At 53.0% G+C, this 21,133-nt stretch overlaps 1 protein-coding gene across 2 annotated transcripts in view; it reads right to left on the bottom strand.

Annotated features, from left to right (window-relative positions):
* Positions 1-1,443: 1,443 nt before the first annotated feature.
* The window catches only part of LRRC4B (leucine rich repeat containing 4B), a 43,557-nt gene continuing 23,867 nt past the window's right edge, over positions 1,444-21,133 (bottom strand). For both annotated transcript variants that reach the window (XM_017882217.1, XM_017882216.1), the window contains exon 3: positions 1,444-3,941. In XM_017882217.1, the coding sequence (XP_017737706.1) occupies positions 2,100-3,941 (1,842 nt within the window). In that variant the 3' untranslated portion in view covers positions 1,444-2,099. The remainder of the gene's footprint in view (positions 3,942-21,133) is intronic.

Raw genomic sequence — 21,133 nt, 5'->3', positions numbered from 1 at the left:
TGGGCGGCACTGTGGTGCCCTTGATGCCCCAGGCCCACCCGATCTGGCCCTCCAGCCTCCCACTGAACAGGCCAGAAATACAGCTCCTGTGCCCCAGAGGCCACAGCCCCAGCCTCCCACTTGGCCTCCCTCCCCTTCAGCGCCCATCCTCCGGAGCAGCCTTGAGGAGGTCTGCAGTGGAGACACTCTGGATTGGGCCCTGCTGTGGGTTGAACTGTCGCCCAGAAAGGGAAGCACAGAAGTCCTGACCTCCAGGGCCTCAGAATGGGACCTTATTTGCGAACTGGGTTTTTCTAAGGATGGAGCTGAGGTCATACTGGAGGTGGGGGCTCCTGGTCCAGTCTGACCTCTGTCCTTGTAAGAGGGGAGGTTAGGCAGGCTGCAATGGCTCACACCTCTAATCCCAGCACTTTGGGAGGCTGAGGCAGGTGGATCACTTCAGGTCAGGAGTTCAGGTCACCTGGCCAACATGGTGAAACCCCTTCTGTACTAAAAGTACAAAAATTAGTTGGGTGTAATGGTAGGCGCGTGTAATCCTAGCTACTCAGGGGGCTGAGGGAGGAGATTTCACTTGAACCTGGGAGGCAGAGGCTTTGGTGAGCTGAAATTGTGCCACTGCACTCCAGCCCGGACAACAGAGCGAGACTCTGTCTCAGAAAAAAAAAAAAAAAAAAAGTCAGGCACGGTGACTTATGCCTGTAATCCGAGCACTTTGAGAGGCCGAGGTGAGTGGATCACCTGAGGTTAGGAGTTTGAAAGCAGCCTGGTCAACGTGGTGAAACCCCGTCTCTACTAAAAATACAAAATTTAGCCAGGCGTGGTGGCGCATGCCTGTAATCCCAGCTACTTGGGAGGCTGAGGGAGGAGAATCGCTTGAAGCTGGGAAGTAGAGGTTGCAGTGAGCCAAGACTGTGCCACTGCACTCCAGCCTGGGCGACAAGAATGAAACTCCATCTCAATTAAAAAAAAAAGGGGGGGTGGGGGGAGTTGCACACAGACAGAGGCACACAGAGGGAAGAGATGAGAGGTTACGGGGAGCAGGCGCTGGAAGACTGGGGTGATATAATACAGCCACCAGCCAGGACAGCCTGGGGCCACCAGAAGCTGGCGAGGCAGGAAGCCCCCCGAGGTACCCCCAGGTTTCAGAGAGAGCCTGGTCCTCCTGGCACCTGGATCACATCCAGCCTCCAGGACTGTGGGACTATAGATTTCCTTTGTTCTAAGTTCCCACCTGGGTTTGGGTGTGGTTGGCGGTGCTAGGGGAGGAGTTTAGGAGGAGAGGGAATCAGACCTTCTCTGGGGTCTCCAGCGTGAAGGCTGAGGGGCCTAAGACCACCCAGAGGTGCCCCGCCCACCCTCCCAACGGGGCTGGGAGGCTGGCTCTCCAGCCTCGCCTTCCGCCCCCACCCACATTCACTTTGTTTTCGCTCCTCCGTGCTTTCATGACCAAAAAAAATATTTTTTTACTTTTTCCATGTTTTTTTTTAAAGTAATTACAGAGCAGGTAGTCGTTGACGCAAACCTCCCTTCAGTATCAAAAGTGTCTGTGGGGCAGGTGGGGCTGGGGCGGGTGGAGGCTGCCACCCTCTGCTGACGACAGGGACCGCCGGCCGGGAGCTCTGGCGACGTGTCCATCTCTTCAGTTTTGAGGGCGGAGGAGTGGGAGGGAGGGACGGGCGTCAAACTGCAAAAACTGAACCGTAAAAGGAGGGTGTCTGGGGCCGAGGGGAAAGGACACCCCTGGAAAAAGCTCCTCTCTCCCCTGGAAGGCGGCGGGCCGGGAACGCTTGGTCGGGAGAGCGAGGAGGAAACGCGCAGAGCGAGGAGGAAACGCCACTTCTCCTGGGTCCCACGTCCCCTCCCGTCACCGGGGATTGGTGGGGGTGAGGCGAGGACCCCAGAGACTCCGTTCCTGGAGCCCCACCCTGTCCTCACTGGGGGTCCGAGCCCCAGATGGGGCCGGAAGCCACCTCTCCCCAATTCCCTGCGTGGTCCCAGAAGGTGGGCTGGGCTGTGGGAGGGAGGGGTCCCGGTCAGGCTGCGCCCGAGCTGGGACCGGGGTTGGGGGCTCCGCCCCTTGCCCGCCAGGCCCCACCGCCTCAGATCTGCGTCTCTTGCACGTTCTCCTTGGAGCCGCTCTTGAAGAGCAGAGGTTCGTGGATGGAGTTGAGGCCGGGCGGGCCTTTGCCCCCGCAGCCCCCACCGCTGGGGTTGCTGCTGTAGTGAGCCTTGAAGGCGGCAGCCACGTAGTGGTGGTGGTTGAGGTGGTCTCGCTCCAGAGCGGGCAGGGCCAGGTGGCTGTCCCCGCCCACGCCACCCCCACCGGCCACGGCGGCCGCCGCGGCCACGGACACGGCCGAGGCGGCGGGCAGCTCGTCCTCCACGTTGATGATCTCCACGGTGCGCGTGGGCCCGTGGTGCTTGTGGAGCTGGTGCTGCTTGCGCAGCTTGTAGAAGGCCACGAGCATCACCGCGGCCATGAACGTGATGGCCACGAAGCAGCCAATGATGATCTTGGTGGTCTTCATGACGTCGTCCAGGTCCTTGAGGGCGTTCTCCGTCACATCCGTGATGGGCACCGTGAACGCCTTCTCCGTGGGCCGCGAGGAGCGCGGGGCGGGTGCCGTGGTAGATGACGAGGCAGGGCCGGCCGCGTCCCCGGGCCGGCCCCCGCCCCAGACACCGTCCGTCGTGGGCCCCGGCGGTTCCTTCTCCGTCCCCCGCGGCTGCAGGGCCTCCTCTCCGGGCTGCGTCTCCAGGGTCTCCACGGTCACCGTGGTGAAGTAGGTGTAGCCACCACTGCCCCCTCCAACACCACCACCGCCCCCAGGGCCGCCCCCGCCGCCGGTGCCCCCGGCCGCCACGGGGTCCACAGCCGAGACGTTGAGCGTGGCCGAGGCGGTGGTGTTGCCGGCCGAGTTCGTCACCATGCACGTGTACTGGCCCGTGTCCTGCACGGTGACGTTGGTGAAGTTGAGCGTGCCGTCATGCAGGACGGAGATGCGCACGCGGTAGGAGCCGTGGGTCATGAGGGTGCCATTGGGCGTCAGCCAGTTGACAGAGGTCATGGAGGTGCCCGTGCGGCATTTGAGCTCCGCAGCCATGCCCTCGGTGACGTTGAGGTCAGTGGGCGGCTCCACGATGACGGGCGCATAGCAGGTGAAATGCGACTGGTCCAGCTCCCCAATGTAGCGCCCCTTGAGGCCGGCGGGCGCATGACAGCGGGCGCAGCACGTCGTGTTGCTGGGCACCGTCTCTTTGAGCCACCAGCTCAGCCAGAGCACGTCGCAGTTGCAATGCCAGGGGTTGTGGTTGAGGTGCACGCGCTCGAGGCGGTGCAGGGGCGTGAAGAGGTCGTGGGGCAGCGACATCAGGTTGTTGTGGGACAGGTTGAGCTCCTCCAGCGACTTGAGGTCGTCGAAGGCGTTGCGCTCGATGGTGGCTACCTGGGCGTGCATGAGCCACAGCTTGCGCAGACTGGTGAGACCCTGGAAGGAGCCCGGGCGGATCAGGTCCAGCCGGTTGCCCGACAGCTCCAGCTCCTCCAGGCGCACCAGGGCCGTCAGGTTGGGGATGTCCTTGAGGTTGCACATGCCCAGGTTGAGGTAGCGCAGGTTGACCAGCCCCTCGAAGGCCGCCTCCGAGATGTACTCCAGCCGCTTGAGCTCACCCAGGTCCAGGCGCCGCAGCGAGGGCACGCGGTTGAAAGCGTACGAGGGGATGCTCTCGATGGGGTTGTTGCGCAGCCAGAGCTCCCGCAGCTTGGACAGGTACTCGAAGGCCTGCGTGGGCACCGTGGTCAGCCGGTTGTCAAAAAGCTCCAGCGTGTTGAGGCTGGGCAGCCCGTTGAAGGCACCCACCTCGATCTTGCGCACCAGGTTCTTGCTTAGCTGCAGAATCTCCAGGTGCCGCAAGTGCTTGAACGTGTCCGTCCGGATCACCTGGGGAGAGGGAAACACGGATCAGTCACGGAGATACTGACAAGGGCTGTGGGGGGATCACCAAGGTCCCGGGAACAGGCGGGGTCGGGTGGCTGGATCTCCCGTGCTGTGCTGTGAGGGTACGACCACATTGCAACATGGTTTGATGAGTTTCTTATGAAGTTAAAACTGGAGTCAAGGCTGGGTGCGGTGGCTCAGGCCTGTAATCGCAGCACTTTGGGATGCCGAGGCAGGTGGATCACTTGAGGTCAGGAGTTCGAGACCAGCCTGGCCAACATGGTGAAAACCTGTCTCTACTAAAAATACAAAAATTAGCCAGGTGTGGTGGCGTGTGCCTGTAATCCCAGCTACTTGGGAGACTGAGGCACAAGAATCACTTGAACCCAGGAGGCGAAGTTTGCAGTGAGTCAAGATAGTGCCACTGCACTCCTGCCTGGGCAACAGAGCAAGATTCCGTGTAGAAATAAACAAAAAAACTGGATTCAAGAATTTTGGGGGACTAGGCACGGGGTGGCTCATGCCTGTAATCCCAGCACTTTGGGAGGCTGAAGTGGGCAGATCACTTGAGCCCAGGAGATCAAGATCAGACTGGGCAACAGCACATAAACCCCATCTCTACAAAAATAAAAATAAAATAAAATAAAATAAACAAATTAGCCAGGCGTGGTGGCATGTGTCTGTTGTCTCTGCTACTAGGGAGGCTGAGGTGGGAGGACTGTGTGAGCCTGGAAAGGGAAGTCTGCAGTGAGCCCTGATCACGCTACTGCACTCTAGCCTGGGCAATGAAGTAAAACCCTGTCTCAAAAAAAAAAAAAAAAAAAAAAAAAAAGAAAAGAAAGAAAAGAAAGAAAGAAAGAAAGAATGAATGAAAACGAACAAACAAGAAAACAAAAAAAGATAGTTACTTACAAAGTTAAAACTGGATTCAAGAATTTTGGGGATGACCAGGCATGGTGGCTGACACCTGTATGCCAGCACTTTGGGAGGCTGCAGTGGGTAGATCACCTGAGGTCGGAGTTCAAGACCAGCCTGGCCAACCTGGTGAAACCCCGTCTCTACTAAAAATACAAAAATTAGCTGGGCGTGGTGGCGCATGCCTGTAATCCTAGTTACTTGGGAGGCTGAGGCAGGAGACTTGTTTGAACCTGAGAGGCAGAGGTTGCTGTGAGCTGAGATCGTGTCACCACACTCCAGTCTGGGTGACAGAGTGAGACTCCATCTCAAAAAATAAAAATAAAAAATAAAAAAGAATTTTGGGGGCCAGGCACAGTGGCTCATGTCTATAATCCCAGCACTTTGGGAGGCCATGGTGAGAGGATCACCTGAGCCCAGAAGCTTGAGGCCAGTCTGGGCAACATTGGGAGACCTTCTCTCTACAGAAAAGAATTTAAAAGAAATGTAAAACAAGAATTTTGGGATTGAGGAGGAAAAAACTTTTGAAAAAAAAGTTAAAACTGGAGTGGCCATCCGACCTGGCTGTTCCATTCCTGGGTATTTCCTCAAGAGAAATGAAGGCAGATGTCCACGCAACGGCTTCTACGTGGGTGTTCGCAGCATTTTTTTTCTCTGGACTGCCTAAGCTGGAGACGGCCCAAATGATAATCAGCAGGTGACTGGATAAACACTGCAAAGTGTGGCCGTGTGGAGGATGCTGCGGCTCAGCCACAAAAGGGACCTGGCTACTGTGACCCCCGGAAGAATCTCTCCGGGGTGACACTAAGCAAAAGAAGCCAAACCCAAAGGAGCTGGCGGGTTGGATCCGTCCACACTGTGTTCTGGGTGTTCTAATCGGGCGTCTCTGCGTGTGTGGGTGGGTGAGGTGTCTGGGGCAGACAGGGAAGGGTGTGAGAGAGCTTTCTGGGGTGACTGACACGTGCTACATTGGCATGGTGGTTACATGACGGAAGGCGACTGTTAGGACTCCCCAAACTACACTTAAAATGCGGATATTTTATTCCATGCCAGTGATACATTATTTTATTTTTGAGACAGAGTCTTGCTCTGTCACCCAGGCTGGAGTGCAGTTGCACAGTCTCGGCTCACTGCCATCTCCGCCTGCCGGGTTCTAGCGATTATCCTGCCTCAGTCTCCCGAGTAGCTGGGATTACAGGTGTGTGCCACCACGCCTGGCTAATTTTTGTATTTTCAGTAGAGACGGGGTTTCACCATGTTGGCCAGGCTGGTCTCGATCTCCTGACCTCGTGATCCACCCGCCTTGGCCTCCCAAAGTGCTGGGATTACAGGCGTGAGCTACCGTGCCCAGCCAATGTTGTATTTTTAGTAGAGACGGGGTTTCACCATGTTGGCCAGGCTGGTCTTGAACTCCCGATCTCAAGTGATTTGCCTGCCTTGGCCTCCCAAAGTGCTGGGATATTACAGGCGTGAACCACCTTGCCCGGCCACTACGCATTAGTTTTAAAAATAAAAAAAATAAGGCTGGGCATGGTGGTTCACACCAGTAATCCCAGCACTTTGGGAGGCTGAGGTGGGAGGATCACTTGAGCCCAGGAGTTGAAGACAATCCTGGTCAACAAAGCAAGACCCCTGTCTCTACAAATAAATACAAAAATTAGCCCTGTGTGGTGGTGCGCACCTGTGGTCCCAGCTACTCAGAAGGCTAAGATGGGAGGATCCCTTGAGCCCAGGAGGTCAAGGCTGCAGTGAACTGTGATCATGCCACTGCACTCCAGCCTGCGTGACAGGGAGACCCCATCCCCAAAATAAATAAATAAATAATAAAAAGTAAAAATACTAATACCAGCAACTAAGACACATTGAACAAGTCTTTGGTCTTTGATGCCAGACACTGTTCTAAATGCTTTGTGGGTAATAAGTTTTTTTTTTTTTTTTTTTTTTGAGACGGAGTCTGGCTCTGTCGCCCAGGCTGGAGTGCAGTGGCGCCATCTCTGCACTGAGCTCACTGCAAGCTCCACCTCCCGGGTTCACACCATTCTCCTGCCTCAGCCTCCCGAGTAGCTGGGACTACAGGTGCCCACCACCACGCCCGGCTAATTTTTTTGTATTTTTAGTAGAGACGGGGTTTCGCCATGTTGGCCAGGCTGGTCTCGAACTCCTGGCCTCAGATGATCCACCCAGCTTGGCCTTCCAAAGTGCTGGGATTACCGATGTGAGCCACCGCGCACGGTCACATGAAACTAAAGCTTTTATTGATCCCGCTCGTGACTATCCAAACATTTCATTCTAGAAATTCCCATGTTTCAAGACCACTAAGATGTTATAAAACCTATGGTAACTATTATTATGTTTCTAATATCAGAATGCCAAAACGCATCAGACCTCAAGGGTTTCACATGAAGCATGATGAATTAGGCCCAGGGAGGTGCAGTGACTTGCCCAGGGTCACACAGAAGTTGACAGCACAGTTGGGATTGGATCCAGGCCCTCTGGTTCCAGAGTCCTAGCTCTTGACCTCTGACCCTGGCTGCCGCCTTTCGGGGGTGGGACTGGGGTCCACAGGAGAGGCAGTGCTGGGTCAGAGCATGGGAGGCAGGATCTCACAGGGTCCTCACTACTGATCACCACGCCGGGTGCACTGAGGCCCAGAAGGTCACACAGCCATTGGATCATATTTGCAAAGCCCAGATAGTGATGTGTACAAGGGAGAAGGGGACAGGCACTGGGGGAATGCGGTGTTACGGTATTAACAGAGGAAACTGAGAACCTCAGATGCATCCTGTGTCATCACAAAGAAGCCGAAGAATTAGGTATCAGAGTATATGCACCAAAAGAAAAAGGAGAAAAAGAAGCCGGGCGCGGTGGCTCACACCTGTAATCCCAGCAATTTGGGAGGCCGAGGCGCTCAGAGCAGTTGAGGTTGGGAGTTCGAGCCCAGCCTGGCCAACATGATAAAACTCCGTCTCTACTAAAAATACAAAAATTAGCCGGGGGTAGTGGTGGGCGCCTGTAATCCCAGTTACTCAGCAAACTGAGGCAAGAGGGAGGTGGAGGTTGCAATGAGCTGAGATGGCGCCACTATACTCTGGCCTGGGCGACACAGCAAGACTCCATCTTAAAAAGAAAAAAGAGTCTGGGCATGGTGGCTCATGCCTGTAATCCCAGCTACTTGGGAGGCTGAGGCAGGAGAATTGCTTGAACCCGGGAGGTGGAGGTTGCATTGAGCCAAGACCCCCCAATTACATTCCAGCCTGGGTGACAGAGTAAGACTCTGTCTAAAAAAAAAAAAAAAAAACTGGAAGGACATAGAACATACTCCAAGTTTGCTTAGCAGCGAACTCTATCTGTTGGGAATTATGGACAATTTTTATTCTTTTGTGATTTTTTTTCTTCAATGAACAAAAATTACTTTTATAGTAAGCAGGGATAAAAACAAAACCAAACCCAGATATACCTGAGAGGCAGAAAAAAATGGTAATATTGGTAGCATAGGCACAGTCATAAAATAATAATAATTTATGTTGGTGCTGTCCAATAGAAACAGAATGTGAGGCTGGGTGCGGTGGCTCAAGCCTGTAATAATCCCAGCACTTTGGGAGGCCAAGACGGGCAGATCACGAGGTCAGGAAATTGAGACCATCCTGGTTAACACAGTGAAACCCCATCTCTACTAAAAAATACAAAAAAAACCTAGCCGGGCGAGGTGGCAGGCGCCTGTAGTCCCAGCTACTCGGGAGGTTGAGGCAAGAGAATGGCCTAAACCCGGGAGGCGGAGCTTGCAGTGAGCCGAGATCGTGCCACTGCACTCCAGCCTGGGCGACAGAGTGAGACTCCGTCTCAAAAGAAAAAAAAAAAGAAAGAAAAAGAATGTGAACCACATGTGAAATGTTTGTTTGTTTGTTTTAAGACTCAGGCTGGAGTGCAGTGGCACAATCTCAGCTCACTGCAGCCTTGACCTTCTGGGCTCAAGTGATCCACCCGCCTCAGCCTCCTGAGTAGCTGGGACTACAGGCACGTGCCAGCACACCTGGCTAAACTTTTATTTAAATTTTTTGTAGCGACGGGGTCTCCTTATGTTGCCTAGGCTGGTCTCAAACTCCTGGCCTCGAGTGATCATCCAGTCTCAGCCTCCCAAAGTGCTGGGATTATAGGCGTAAGCCACCACACCCAGCCCACATGTGTAATTTTAAATTTCCTAGAAGCCACATTAAAACAAAACAAAACAAACAAACAAAAAAACCAAATAGGTGAAATCAACTTTACTAATGTATTTATTTAGTGCAACATGTCCAAAATACTATCATTCGAACCTGTCATCAAGATGAAAACTTGCAACTGAGCCATTTTATACTCTTTACAGTGAAGCTTCGAAATGCAAGGAAAACCGACATGTGTTTTACACCCAGGGCGTCCAGGGCACCTCTCAGCAGCAATGCACCCGGTCCCCAGGCCCAGCCAGCAGCCCCGATGCTGGCGGCCGCTCTGTGAGACACTGCGGGTTTACTCGGCGCTCAGGGACACTCTGTGGACGCAGTCGCCTTTTGTCCATCAAGCAGCCCTATGAACAAGGACTATGATCGCCCCGTTTTAGAAAGGAGGAAACACCAGCACTTTGGGAGGCCGAGACAGGCGGATCACGAGGTCAGGAGATCAAGACCATCCTGGCTAAGATGGTGAAACCCCGTCTCTACTAAAAACACAAAAAACTAGCCAGGCGTGGTGGCGGGCGCCTGTAGTCCCAGCTACTCGGGAGGCTGAGGCAGGAGAATGGCGTGAACCCGGGAGGCGGAGCTTGCAGTGAGCCGAGATCGCGCCACTGCACTCCAGACTGGGCTACAGAGCGAGACTCCATCTCAAAAAAAAAAAAAAAAAAAAAAAAAAAAAGAAAAGAAAAGAAAGGAGGAAACAGGAGCCTGAAGAAGTGGCTTGCTCCATGGCAGAGCTGGGCAGGGCTGGCCGGACCCTGCGCCTCTCCCCGCTCGGCTCGCCACAATCTGCACCCACCCATCCGCCGTTCACCCAGCGGACAGACACGGAACAGAGGTCGGGGCAGATGTGGACCGTGGAGAGCAGTCGCCCTGTTCAAAATCCCCTCCCCCGTCCGTGGTTGTAGGGCCTGTCACTTGGAGTTCTCTGTACCTCCAGGTCCGCTCTTACCGACTGAGGAGGATGAGCGAAAAGCGTTCGGGCTGGGCGGGCGGTGCGCTCAAGGCCTGTAATCCCAGCCACTTTGGGAGGGCCGCAGACGGGCCCGTCACAGGGGTCAGGAGATGCGAGACCGCATGATCCTGGCCTAACATGGTGAAACCGCTGTCTCTACTAAAAAATACAGGAAAACTAGGCCGGGGGAGGTGAGCTCAAGCCTGTAATTCCCAGGCACTTTGGGAGGGGCCCCAGACGGGCGGATCACGGGGTCAGGGAGAATTCGAGACGCATCCTGGTCTAACATGGGAAACCCTGGCTCTACTAAAAATATCAGAAAAACTAGCCGGCGAGGTGTCAAGCCTGTAATCCCCAGCACATTTGGGAGGCCCAGACGGGCGGATCACGGGGTCAGGAGATCGAGATCCATCCTGGGCTAACACGGTGAAAACCCTGTTCCATACTAAAAAAATAGCAAGAAAAACTAGCCCCGGGCGGCAGGTGGCTCAAAGCCTGTAATCCCAAGCACCTTTGGAGGCCGGCAGACGGGCGGATCACGGGGTCAGGAGATTGAGACCATCCTGGCCTAACACTGGTGAAACCCTGTCTCTACTAAAAAAATAGCAGAAAAACGGCCTGGGCGGTGGCTCCAAGGCCTGTAATCCAGCACTTTGGGAGGCCCCGCGAGACGGGCGGATCACGGGGTCCAGGAAGAATTGAGAAGCCATGCGCTGGCTAACACGGTGAAACCCCCGTCCTTCTACTAAAAAAATGAACAGAGAAAACTAGCCGGGGCGGCGTGGGCGGCGCACTGTAGTCCCAGCTGCCTCGCGGGGAGAGGCCCTGAGGGCAGGAGAATGGCCGTAAACCGGGAGGGCGGAGCCTTGCAGTGAGGCCTGAGATCCCGGCCAACTGCAGCTCCCAGCCTGGGCCCGCGACAGAGCGACGACTTCGGCCGTCTCCAAAAAAAAAAAAAAAAAAAAAAAAAAAAAAAATTGGAAGAAGGAGAAAAGCACTTCAGAGGGTGAGGGAGAGGAGAGGAGGTCCCAGTGTTCAGGGCTGCTCAGCACATCATTATTCTCATTGCTACTGTTATCGTTGGCGTTGAGAAACTTGTGCCATGCCCTTGGAATTACAGCCCTGAGCTGTCCAACCCAAAGTCCCAAGCACTGCCCTGAAAGGCTCTCTTAGGGTCAAGAACCGTCCTCTTTTTTTTTTTTTTTCCAGACCGAGTTTCGCTCTTGTTGCCCAGGCTGGAGTGCAGTGGCGCAATCTCAGCTCACTGCAACCTCCACCTCCTGGGTTCAAGTGATTCTCCTGCCTCAGCCTCCCCCGTAGCTAGGATTACAGGCATGCACCACCACGCCTGGCTGATTTTTATTTTTTTATTTTTTTTTAGTAGAAACAGGGTTTTCCCATATTGGCCAGGCTGGTCTTGAACTCCTGACCTCAGGTGATCTGCCCAACTCGGCCTCCCGAAGTGCTGGGATTACAGGCATGAGTCTCCCTGCCCGGCAAGAACTGTCTTACTGCATCCTTTCCCGAAGAAAATCAGGGCCGCCCCCATCCTGGCCCCCTGTCCTCTGACTCCCTGTTCCAGTCTCCCTCCTCTCCATGCCCACAGGCCCAGCTGCACCTCAGTCCTCCGCCTCTCTCACCAGGCCCTAGAAAGGTCTGTTTAGGCAGGGCGCGTGTCTGTAATCCCAGCTACTAGGGAGGCTAAGGCAGGAGAATCGTTTGAACCCAGGAGGCGGAGGTTGTGGTGAACTAAGATCGCACCATTGCACCCCAGCCTGGGCAACAAGAGCGAAACTCGGTCTCAAAAAAAGAAAAAGGTCCCACAGATCCCCTGTCCCTCCCCTGAGCCCTTCACAATCCTCCCAGGACTGCCCGTCAGTCCCAGCACAAGACTCTCCGCGCCGCGCTGTGCTGCCCACCAAGGCGACAATGACAGTGAGAGCCCATAAGACAGTCTCTGCCCTGGAGCAGCTCATCCCCCTGGCACCACCTTCTCCTTCCTCCCCTACTTGTTTTCCCCGCCCCCTGTTCTGGCAAGTCCCTGGGCCCAGCAGACACACTCCTGCCTCCGGACTTTGCACCTGTGTTTCCCTCTGCCAGGAACACCTTTCCTGCTTTTTTCCTGGATACCTACCCCCATCTGTCCTTCAACACCTAGTTCCAGGGTCACTAACACGGGAGGATGTCCTGATCCCGTCTACCCACCCCAGTCTGGTCAGGGATCCCCAGGGCTGGGTTCCCTGGAGCCCAGAGTCCAGACACCTCCAGGGAGGGCAGGGACTGGGTCCCAACCACAGGGCGTCTTGCCCAGTGAAGGACTCCACAGCCTGAGTGAAAGGGATAGACGAAGGATGGGCACAGTGGCTTATGCCTGTAATCCCAGCACTTTGGGAGGCCGAGGCAGGCAGATTACCTGAGGTTAGGAGTTCCAGACTAGCCTGGGCAATAAGGTGAAACTGTGTCTCTAAAATAAAAAAAAGTTTTTTTGAAGTAATATATACTCATTTAGGAAAAATGTATGAGAAGAAAATAAAAATTGGCCAAAATACATCTACCCAGAGTTAATTTATGTTAATCATTTGGCACATCCTTCCAATTTTTTCTATGCATATTATGCAGGGATATGTTTTTTCATCATCTTTTACTTTTTTTTTTTTTTTGAGATAGAGTCTCACTCTGTTGCCCAGGATGGAGTGCAGTGGTGCGATCTTGGCTCACTACAACCTCCTCCCAAAGTGCTGGGATTACAGGCTTGAGCCACCGCGCCTGGCCATATATATATATATTTTTTTTGTAGTAGAGACAGGGTTTCACCATGTTGACCAGGTGGTCTTGAATTCCTGACCTCAAATGATCTACCTGCCTCAGCCTCCCAAAGTACTAGGATTGCAGGCATGAGCCATTCACTGCGGCTTGCTTTTTTACAAAATTTTGATGATACAATATACTTGTCTGGGTCCTGCATTTCCCCTTAATAACATTGTGAGTATTTTCTTTTCTTTTCTTTTTTTTTGACGGAGTCCCGCTCTGTCGCCCAGGCCGGAGTGCAGTGGCATGATCTCCGCTCACTGCAAGCTCTGCCTCTCGGGTTCATGCCATTTTCCTGCCTCAGCCCAAGTAGCTGGGACTACAGGCGCCCACCACCACGCCCAGCTAATTGTTTCGTATTTTTAGTAGAGACGGGGTTTCACCATGTTAGCCAGGATGGTCTCGATCTCCTGATCTCATGATCCACCCGCCCTGGCCTCCCAAAGTGCTGGGATTACAGGCGTGAGCCACCACGCCCAGCCTCATTGTGAGTATTTTCTTACATCATGAAAAGTGCTTCAAAGACATGATTTGAATGGCTCTCTGGAGTATTGGCCCATGGCTATACCTATGTATAGGTGCTGCGATTATGGGCGTGAGCCACCGTGCCCGGCCGACTTTTTTCTTAATAGGCCTCTGCTTTGTCTAACTTCCCAGAGTGAACATGGCTAGCTTTCAGAACTGAATGAGACCTTCGTGAATGCCATTTCACAGGCAACAGGGTGTGAATGTGTTTGCAGGGAGCTGGTGGGGGTCAGCCTGCAGGACGAAGCCTGAGGATGGGCTCGGGCAGGCCTTGTGGGGTAGGAGAGTGGCGGAGTACAACAGGATGCCTCTGCAGGCACGGGTCCCGAGGGTTAGTTGGGTCCCAAGCCGGTTTGGGGTCTCTGCACCCAGCCGGAGATGCAACTGTGCCTGTGCATGAGGCTGGGGGGTGGGGGCATCTCCTGTCCAGGGCAGGAGAAGCAGGGGCTTGAGAATGTCTCTGGCCTGACTGGGCTGGAGCTCTAAAACTCCCCCCTCTGCCAGGGGTCCCCAGAGCTTGCCATTCTTCCTCGGAGAGAACATGTGGGGGATAACCCAACCTGGAGCTTCTCAGAGCCGTTCCCTGGGACACTAAACACCAACAGCAAAAAAACACTCATATCAATGCACTGGGAGCCTGCACACTTCCTCCCCGAGACTCCGGTGCGCCTGGCGTGCTGAAGCTCTGTGAAGCCCAGAGGGAGACAGCGGCTTTGCTTTCCTCTACTCTGGGTTTCCCAAACATAATACACATGGGACACTTCTCACCAAACGCCACTTACCACCTCCCTGGGAAATGCTGGTGATTGACAAAGCAGGTGCTCTGTTGCTATTTCTATTAATAATAATAACATCAAAAATCATAACAGGAGGAGGAGGTCCGGGTCATCACTGATTGCTAGGCAGAGAATGAGGTGGACTTTAAAAGAAAGCCTAGACCAAGAGGCCGGGCGCGGTGGCTCACGCCTGCAATCCCAGCACTTTGGGAGGCTGAGGTGGGCAGATCATTTGAGGTCAGGAGTTCAAGACCAGCCTGGCCAACATGGTGAAACCCTGTCTCTACTAAAAACACAAAAATTAGCTAGGCGTGGCGATGCGTGCCTGTAATCCCAGCTATTCGGGAGCCTGAGGCAGAAGGCTTGAACTTGGGAGGAGGAGGCTGCAGTGAGCCGAGATTGTGCCACCGCACTCCAGCCTGGATGACAGAGACTCGTCTTAATAATAATAATGATAATAATAATAATAAATACGGAAAGAACAAAGGTATTGCTGGTCCATGTGCTGTCAAGAACCCCCTGGAACTTTCCCCCTCGCTGGGGTACACTGAGGTGATCTGGGGCCCCCTTTGTTCCCAGCAAACCCTCTGTGCCCCACCCTCCCCTCCCTCCTTTCAGGGTCCTTTTTCTCAGTGGGGCCCCCCCAGCTCACCTTCCCTGTCTGAAGTGGGGCTGCAGCCTCGCCCATGGGTCGGCCAGCAGGGCCAGGTGGCTTCATGCCTTTTAATGCCTTGCAGCAAGCTCCCCCCATTTCTTCTCCATCCCGACAGCCCAGCTCCTGCCTCATCCTCTCTCCCTGGACCCTTGCCCCAGTCTCCTGCCTGGCCTTCAGTCTCTTCCCTCTAGTCCATCTCGGGTCCTGCTATGCCAGAGCTGATCCTCTAGATGCCTCCGGGGCTCCCCAGTGCCCTCGGGAAGTTCAGCCTGCATTGGAAACCCTGCCTAGCATCTGCTTTTCTCCCCCTCCGCTCTGCATGGCTCCTCACTCGCAGCCCTCACTCGGATACACGTTAGCCAGGATAAGTTCTCAGACCCTCTCGCTGGGCACTCCACCTTTGCACATGCTGTTCCCTCTGCTCAGGATGCCCTTCCCTTTCATCCACCTGGAAAGCTCCTGCTCACCCTCTTGAACCCAGCCAAAAGGTCTCCATTCATTCCCCCAGTGCTTATCGGTTGGATGGAGATAAAGCAGGCCTGCAGGTGCAGAGGTGGAGAGGGCCATTGTCTGTGAAAGGACCTCACCATGTCAGCCTTGCGGAGCTGCACTGAAGGCCTGAGGTGAGACTCATTCAGCTCAGGGCTTGGCACCTGGAGGCGGGCGCTGGGCACAGGTGTTGATTCTCTGCAGGGCACGTGTTGTTAGGCTCCTCTTTTTTTTTGAGACGGAGTTTCGCTCGTGTCACCCAGGCTGGAGTGCAGTGACGCCATCTTGGCTCACTGCAACCTCCGCCTCCTGGGTTCAAGCGATTCTCCTGCCTCAGCCTCCCCAGTAGCTGGGATTACAGGCATGTGCCACCACGCATGGCTATTTTGTATTTTAGTAGAGACGGGGGTGGCGTCTCTCTATGTTGGTCAGGCTGGTCTCGAACTCCCAACCTCAGGTGATCCGCCCGCCTCGGCCTCTCAAAGTGCTGGGATTACAGGTGTGAGCCACCGTGCCCAGCCTAGGCTCACTTTTCAGAGAAGGAAGATGGCTCAGCAAGGCCACACAACCAGGAAGTGGCAGAGCCAGGGTTTGAGCCCTGAGCCTCAGCCCCCTCCACACCTGCCTCCTGCCTGCAGCTCCCGGAGCCTCTGCCGCACCCCAGGCTCCTGCTGACTCCCCTGGCAGCTCTGGAGGTGAGCACCACATGCCATTTCAGAGACAGGAGACCCAGGCTCCGTGAAGTCAAGTGACTCAGCAGGGTTGCCGGCCCTGGGGAGTGTGCACCTGGGGCTCCAGCCCACCATGTGTTTGCCAAGTCTCCTTGGTGCCTCTGGACAGAGGACCGTGACAATAGCGTGGCCATAGGCGGACAGGCTGAGGCTGCTCGGCGCTCAGTTCGCAGTGACCCAGCTGCAGAGGGAAGGAGGTGTGAAGGGAGATGAAGGGACACCCCCAAAGGGAGGGGTGGGGTCCCCCTGCCAATCACTTTGGTAATGCAGTTGAGAACTAAGTGGGATGGGGGTGTTGCTGCAAAGGGAAGCCTGGTTTTGTTGAAACATGTGGCATAGGGCTGCTTTAAATAGGAGTCTCTTTATTTTGAACAGAATTCCAGTCTATTCTCTCTCCTCTTCTCTGCAGAATGCCTGCTGAGCAGCCTCGTGGGGGATGGTTGAGGCTGGGTTTGAATCCTGGCTTTGCTGCTGACCAGCTGTGTGGCCTCGGGTAAGTGTCCTAACCTCTCTGAGCCCACTTTCCTCACAGGTACCATGGGGTTATTGTGATGCTTGGACAAGACAGTGAGTGCTTGGGATGAGATAGTGAATGTGTGGGGCATGGCGAGCATGCAATAATCTATATTTTTTCATTGTTAATTCAGCTGATAACGATCATTAACACCGGTCCTGGCCAGGCACAGTGGCTCATCCCTGTAATCCCAGCACTTTGGGAGGCCAAGGCGGGAGGATTGCTTGAGCTTAGGAGTTCGAGACCAGCCTGGCCAACATAGTGAAACCTCGTCTCTACTAAAACTACAACAACAACAACAAAACCCACCAAAATGTACCCTGGCGTGGGGGCACACTCCTGTAGTCCCAGCTACTCAGGAGGTTGAGGCAGGAGCTTGAACCCGGGAGGCAGAGGTTGCAGTGAGCTGAAATTGTACCACTGCACTCCAGCCTGGGTGACAGAGTGAGACTCTGTCTCAAAATTAAAAAAAAAAAAAAAAAAAAAAAAACACTGGTCCTGTCTCTGGGCTTCCGGTTTCTCCCTCAGCATCTTTCCTCTACACTGGCTGTCAGAATGACCGGAAATGCAGTCTACACCTTGCCACATCCCTGTTCCCAGCCCTCCCACGGCTATCACCCTCAACAAAGTGTCAGAGGCCCTTCAGAACCTATCCTGCTGCCCTCTCCTTGACTCTAGCCATAGTAGAGAGAAGAGAAATGAGAGAGATGCATGGGGTTCCCTCTGCTTGCCACACTCTGTCCAGCCTCTGGATTTGCACAGGCTCTGCCTCTTTTCTATACTGTCCTCCTCCTTGTTCTCTGGAAAATTCTAATTGCCTTCCTTGGAAGAGCCCTTTTTGACCCCTGGTCCCTCATCAGTCACACACACACTCTCTTATTAGATCCCTATTGCAGTGACTATAATTTGGTTTCACACATCTATCTCCTTGTCTAGGCTATGAGTCGGTATGAGCAGAGACTGTGTTGGGACGATTTCTGCATTCCCAGCACGCTATGCAAGGCCAAGTTCATGACAGACTTCGGCCAAGATCTGCTGAATAAACAGACTAGAGTGTCTAAGGCTCTTATTGGGGAACACCCTGGTTGTGCTGGTCCCTGTTTCCCTCACGCTTTTTGGCCTGGGTGATAATGCCAACATGTCAAAATCATGTTGACATCAATATGACAGAACTTGGAAACTGAAAAGCATTGGTGTTCTGGTTCCAACCTATTTCTGCTTTTTTTTTTTCTCTCTTTTTCTTTTCTTTTTTTGGAGACGGAGTCTCGCACTGTCGCCCAGGCTGGAGTGCAGTGGCACAATCTCGGCTCACTGCAAGCTCCGCCTCCTGGGTTCAGGACATTCTCCTGCCTCAGCCTCCCGAGTAGCTGGGACTACAGACGCCCGCCACCACGCCCAGCTAATTTTTTGTAGTTTTAGTAGAGACAGGGTTTCACCGTGTTAGCCAGGATGGTCTCAATCTCCTGACCTTGTGATTCGCCTGCCTTGGCCTCCCAAAGTGCTGGGATTACAGGCGTGAGCCACCGCACCCAGCCCCTATTCTGCTTTTTACCTTCATGTGCACATGTCTGAGATCATTAAAGCTACGTTACCTTTCTTGTGTTTGTCATCATTTTTACTTTCATGATTTCTATCCTCATGTTTTAGGTATGTCTTTTGATTTTAAGTCAGTCTGAAATCTCTGTTTTTTAACTGGAAGTTTAGCTCATTTACATTTACTATAATTACTAATATATTTGAAATTCTTCCTATAATGTTATTTTGGGCTTTTTAATTGTCCTGAATTTTGTAGCCTATTCTTTCCCCTTTCCTGTCTTCTTTGTATTGATTGAATGTCTTCTGATTCCATTTCTTCTCTCTATTGTTTTAGAATTTATATATTTTCTCTTCATTTAGTGGTTACCCATACAATTTAACATGCATACCTAAAGACCAAAGCCAGTTAATTCTTCTCTTCTCCTCCCAAATAATACAAAGACCAAAGACTAGTTAATTCTTCTCTTCTCCTCCCAAGTAATACAAAGCTGATCTCATCTCTGACTCTAAAACAAAGAGATATCCTGGTCAGCTTCCCAGTAAGGTAAAAGCGGGGGGTGGGGGAGAATTATAATCTGTTAAGTGCCGATTATTGCCAGAGCTGTGCTAAATGCTCTGAGGTATGATCTCATTTAATCTTTGTGGAAATTCCGTCACATGGGGGTTATCAAGCACATACTCCTGCTCCCTTCATATCTGATGGTTCATAGCTGAGAAAATGAAGGCTCAGAGAAATAAAGTCACTTGTCCCCCGTCTCACAGGCTCCAGAGTTGCAGAACCAAGACTCAACGTCTCCTTCTCCTGAACACAGACATGGAAGTCTGCACCACACCTACCCACCCTAAACTGAAACAGCTGGGCTGTCTGTGGGCTTCACAATGCTTTTTTTTTGAGCTGTGGGGCCCGTTCATTCTTACATTACCATGTATTGTTTTGCTCATTTGACAGGTATTTTTTGAGAGCTGCTATGTGTCAAGTGTCATACTGGGCTCTGGGGATCCAGCTGTGGACAAGACAGACAAAGCCCTGTCTTCCTAGATCCCGGCCTCGGAGAAGAAGAGAGACACTAAACAAAACAATTACGCAAACAATCATTTAACCAGCAAAGGTGTACACAGATAGTGGAGGCTGCCCTGGTTGCAGGGGAAGGCAGGCCTGGAGCCCCTCCAAGGCCTGATTTAAAACACCCTAGAAGGCCGGGCATGGTGGCTCAAGCCTGTAATCCCAGCACTTTGGGAGGCCGAGACGGGTGGATCATGAGGTCAGGAGATCGAGACCATCCTGGCTAACACGGTGAAACCCCGTCTCTACTAAAAAAAATACAAAAAACTAGCCAGGCGAGGTGGCGGGCGCCTGTAGTCCCAGCTACTCGGGAGGCTGAGACAGGAGAATGGCGTAAACCCGGGAGGCGGAGCTTGCAGTGAGCTGAGATCCGGCCACTGCACTCCAGCCTGGGTGACAGAGCGAGACTCCGTCTCAAAAAAACAAACAAACAAACAAACAAAAAAACACCCTAGACCAGATCACCTCTGAAGTTGTGAGGGCCATCACCCTCACGGCCCCTGACACAGAGCAGGATGGGCAAGGTGGGGATTGGTTCTCGAAGCAGGTAAATCCCCCTGCCCCCTCACCCTAATATCTTTGGCCTGACGAAGATGTTGACATTTTGTCATACAGTAGAGGACCCAGGCCTGGGGCCACCTCTGACAGCCATGTAGCTGCCCACACTTCCAAGTTCTCTGGATCTTCAGCCCCCGTCTGCTGAGCCCACCTCCACCTACGCTGGGCTCTGGGCCAGATCTCAATAATGCGGATGTGAATCCGGCAAAGGGACGTGGCCCCCGTCAGTGACTGCCTCCTAACCCCAATGGGGACTTTCCTTTTATCCTGCAACTTGGCCTGTGTAGGGGACTTTCCACTTTGGTTGTGGTAGGTAAATATTATTAAAGCTGAAAAAAATCCCACCGAGATCTGTTGGGGTTTTTAAGAAAATAAATTGTCAAGAAATTCCTTATTAAAATGTAACTGTGGTAAGAAAACAATTAAGTGAACTGTTCATCTTAACATTATAAATTGTATTTATTTATATATATTTATTTATTTATTTGAAATGGAGTCTTGCTCTGTCACCAGGCTGGAGTGCAGCGATCTCAGCTCACTGCAACCTCCACCTCCCGGGTTCAAGTGATTCTCCTGCCTCAGCTTCCCGAGTAGCTGGGATTACAGGTGCCCACCACCACGCCCAGCTAATTGTTTGTATTTTTAGTAGAGACGGGGTTTCACTGTGTTAGCCAGGATGGTCTCGATCTCCTGACCTCATGAACTGCCTGCCTCGGCCTCCCTAAGGGCTGGGATTACAGGTGTGACCCACCACGCCTGGCCTATTTATTTATTTATTTATTTATTTATTTATTTATTTATTTATTTTTAAGACAGGATCTTGTTCTATTGCTCAGGCTGGAGTGCAGTGGCGTGATCTCAGCTCACTGCAGCCTCTGCCTCCTGGGTTTCAGTGATTCTCCCACCTCAGCCTCCTGAGTAGCTGGGATTACAGGTACAAACCACCACACCAGGCTAATTTTTGTATTTAAGTAGAGACAAGGTTTCACCAAGTTGGCCAGGCTGGTCTCCAACTCCTGACCTCAGGTGATCTGCCTGCCTCTGCCTCCCAAAGTGCTGAGATTACGGACGTGAGCCACTGCACCCGGCCTGTTTTTATGTTTTGAATATAATGAGTCAATCACAAAAGTTTAGCAAGTTTACTGTTGTTTGTGTGTGTATGTGTGTTAAGTTTTTTACATTCAGATTTTAAAAACTGTTATTTGTCGGCCGGGCGCGGTGGCTCAAGCCTGTAATCCCAGCACTTTGGGAGGCCGAGACGGGCGGATCACGAGGTCAGGAGATCGAGACCATCCTGGCTAACACGGTGAAACCCCGTCTCTACTAAAAAAATACAAAAAACTAGCTGGGCGAGGTGGCAGGCGCCTGTAGTCCCAGCTACTCGGGGAGGCTGAGGCAGGAGAATGGTGTAAACCTGGGAGGCGGAGCTTGCAGTGAGCTGAGATCCGGCCACTGCACTCCA

The sequence above is a fragment of the Rhinopithecus bieti genome, unplaced genomic scaffold (genome assembly GCF_001698545.2).
Source record: "Rhinopithecus bieti isolate Rb0 unplaced genomic scaffold, ASM169854v2 scaffold_12070, whole genome shotgun sequence".
Taxonomy (NCBI): Eukaryota; Metazoa; Chordata; class Mammalia; order Primates; family Cercopithecidae; genus Rhinopithecus; species Rhinopithecus bieti.
This window is presented reverse-complemented; position numbering and strand designations above follow the sequence as displayed.